Below are 2405 nucleotides of genomic sequence, written 5' to 3'. Positions count from 1 at the left end.
TGCACAATTTTACCCGCATACATGATTGCTCCTCAGCTGATATTGCTGAACACATGTTGAGCAATGTGATTAGGCCTACACCACATGGCCCTCCTCCGCGCCGTCCCCTTTCTGGCCTAAAAGTTAGGGATGTTTTCACCAATTATTTTGTTTCTCCTTAGGGTGCGACTCCCTGGCAAGATTATGCTGTTTCTCATTTGTGATTTTTTTCCTTTTTAACTATATTCTAAGTTTACCCCAAAACATAAAAATTTTGATTCTGAACTCTGTGTGTTGTATTTACTAAATTCACATATGGTTATGAACAGAGCATATGTGTGTGATGTAAGAATGATTGGCCCACAAACGTAATTTGACTCTTTACGATATTTTTTAATAACCAAAAAACCTTTTTTGTTTAACTCAAATCCATATTTTTTACATATGGTTTTTTCAGCCAATTCAAGTTGGCATAATTTTTTAACAACATGAACAGCATAACAAGGTGCTATGACAGCACAAACATATAGAAAACACGGTTATGTGCCACAAACCCAAAAACATTCCAGGTTTCGGTAAGTAGGTGGAGGTGATGGGGGAAGCTCAGGGTCCTGCTCAGGTGGCCTTTGTTGGGCCAATTGTCCTTCACCCTGTGTGGATGCTGTGTGGGCCGGAGGAATATTCAGCCTTTGATCATGTGGGCCAGTTGTGTATTGGACATAAGGAATCTGAATGTAGCCCTCATGTTGTTGAAAATATGGCCTTGACTCATATCCACCCCCAATATGGCCATGTCGTGCAAACCCAGGTTGGGACCAGCCTCCAGCACTGGGTCTGGACAAGTGGCCATATTGGGAAGGTTGATGGTAGTCTGGCATATGGTATTGAGGTTGCCATGGTGGGTTTTGTGTGGATAGGGGTTGAGGTGTAGGCTCACGTGGAGGAGGTGCTTCAATTCCCTGTTGAGCATGCACCTGTTGAGATCTTGGCAGCTGCAGGACGTTACATGATGACAGCTGCCAACTCTCAATAAAATCCATCAGCTCATATGGGACATTTGGTGGGGTGCAAGCATCAATAAGAGTTTGAAAACACCCTCTCACACGTAGCCTCGCCTCACGGGCTAGGGGACGTAAGTACCCGGCCAGGCTCCTCGTATAGGCCTCCTCCCCCTCATCCTCAGTAACCCTTGCCAGATAGTTCAGGACCCCATCATCCACATTCCTCCTACTTTGGAGGAGCTCTCTCCTTCGGCGAGCACGCCGTGACATCACAGCTGCCTGTGGTGAGGTCTCCAGGGGAACAATAGGGCTGCTGCTGTTGCCAGGATCATCCTGGCTTGCTTGTGCTGCTGCTGCTGTTGGTGGTGGGGCCTCATCTTGGCCAGGTGCTGCTGGAGCTGGATGTCCAGATGACGAGGATCCTGGAGGGATGGAGCATGACGGATCAGAAGATGGGCCAGCCACCTCTTCTCCTTCCCCAACTGGGTCTATGACCACCTCAGAATCGGATCCTGTCTCCCTCTCTGTGAGGTTGGACTGTGTTCTGTTATGAAAGTATGTTGGAAAAAAAAATGTCTGGCCATTCGAAACATATGTGTATAATGTGTTGTGATGTTTGTACTTACGGTCTGAGATCCATGCTGGGATTCAAAAAGGTCAATCTATCAAAATATACTTTTTCTTTTTAGGTGGTGCACCTGACCCACTCCTGTCCCGCTGCTGCCTCTACCTCCTCTACTGATCGCGGATGCTCCGCATCTTTTCATTACATCACTGCAATAAAAGAGAGTAAAATAATGTGTTACGCCATTATGCACAGTGGTTACACAAGGTGTAATTGACTACACAGATTGTAGTGTAGCCGAGGAAGCTGCATTTGTTTAATATAAATTTTGTATTTTTTTAACAACAAAAATGAACATCATAGAATGTAAGGCCACAAGGACAGAGTCCTCTCCCCTCTATCCCACTATGTATTTTTTCAGTTGTACACTGTAAGGGACATCTATAATAACGCTGTATGTAACCCGTTTCTCATGTACAGCACTATGGAATTAATGATGTTATAGAAATTAATATATGCAATACTTAAAAATACTTTTTAAATTACTTAAAAGTAGTTAGGTACTGCTGATTCACATAAAGATCAATGTACAAACATGAGTGTACTTATTTGCCTCTGTGCCTCACGTGGCCGCTCATCATAATTTGGGAATAGGGACACACACACACTCCTCCATGCTGCCTCTTTTTGGGCCCTGTTGGCATAGTTGGGATCTCTCTGGTCCCAAATTTTGTACCTTTCCTGGGCCAAAATGATGAGCATGTCAACATTTATGATGGTAGCCATGCTGATTCAGACTCCGTGGAGGCGTGCGGCAGACTTCCGGGATCTCTGTCTGGCATTTTCAGCTAATTAGCATG

At 44.8% G+C, this 2405-nt stretch overlaps 1 protein-coding gene across 1 annotated transcript; it reads right to left on the bottom strand.

Annotated features, from left to right (window-relative positions):
* Window positions 1-492: 492 nt before the first annotated feature.
* Window positions 493-1743, bottom strand: LOC138672082 (uncharacterized). The gene is made up of 2 exons (XM_069760142.1): window positions 1607-1743; window positions 493-1524 (listed from the first exon to the last, which is right to left on the bottom strand). Exons 1-2 carry the CDS (start codon window positions 1618-1620, stop codon window positions 519-521), a joined length of 1020 nt encoding a protein of 339 aa, XP_069616243.1. The 5' UTR covers window positions 1621-1743; the 3' UTR covers window positions 493-518.
* Between the last annotated feature and the right edge of the window lie 662 nt (window positions 1744-2405).

The sequence above is a fragment of the Ranitomeya imitator genome, chromosome 3 (genome assembly GCF_032444005.1).
Source record: "Ranitomeya imitator isolate aRanImi1 chromosome 3, aRanImi1.pri, whole genome shotgun sequence".
Classification (NCBI taxonomy): Eukaryota; Metazoa; Chordata; class Amphibia; order Anura; family Dendrobatidae; genus Ranitomeya; species Ranitomeya imitator.
This window is presented reverse-complemented; position numbering and strand designations above follow the sequence as displayed.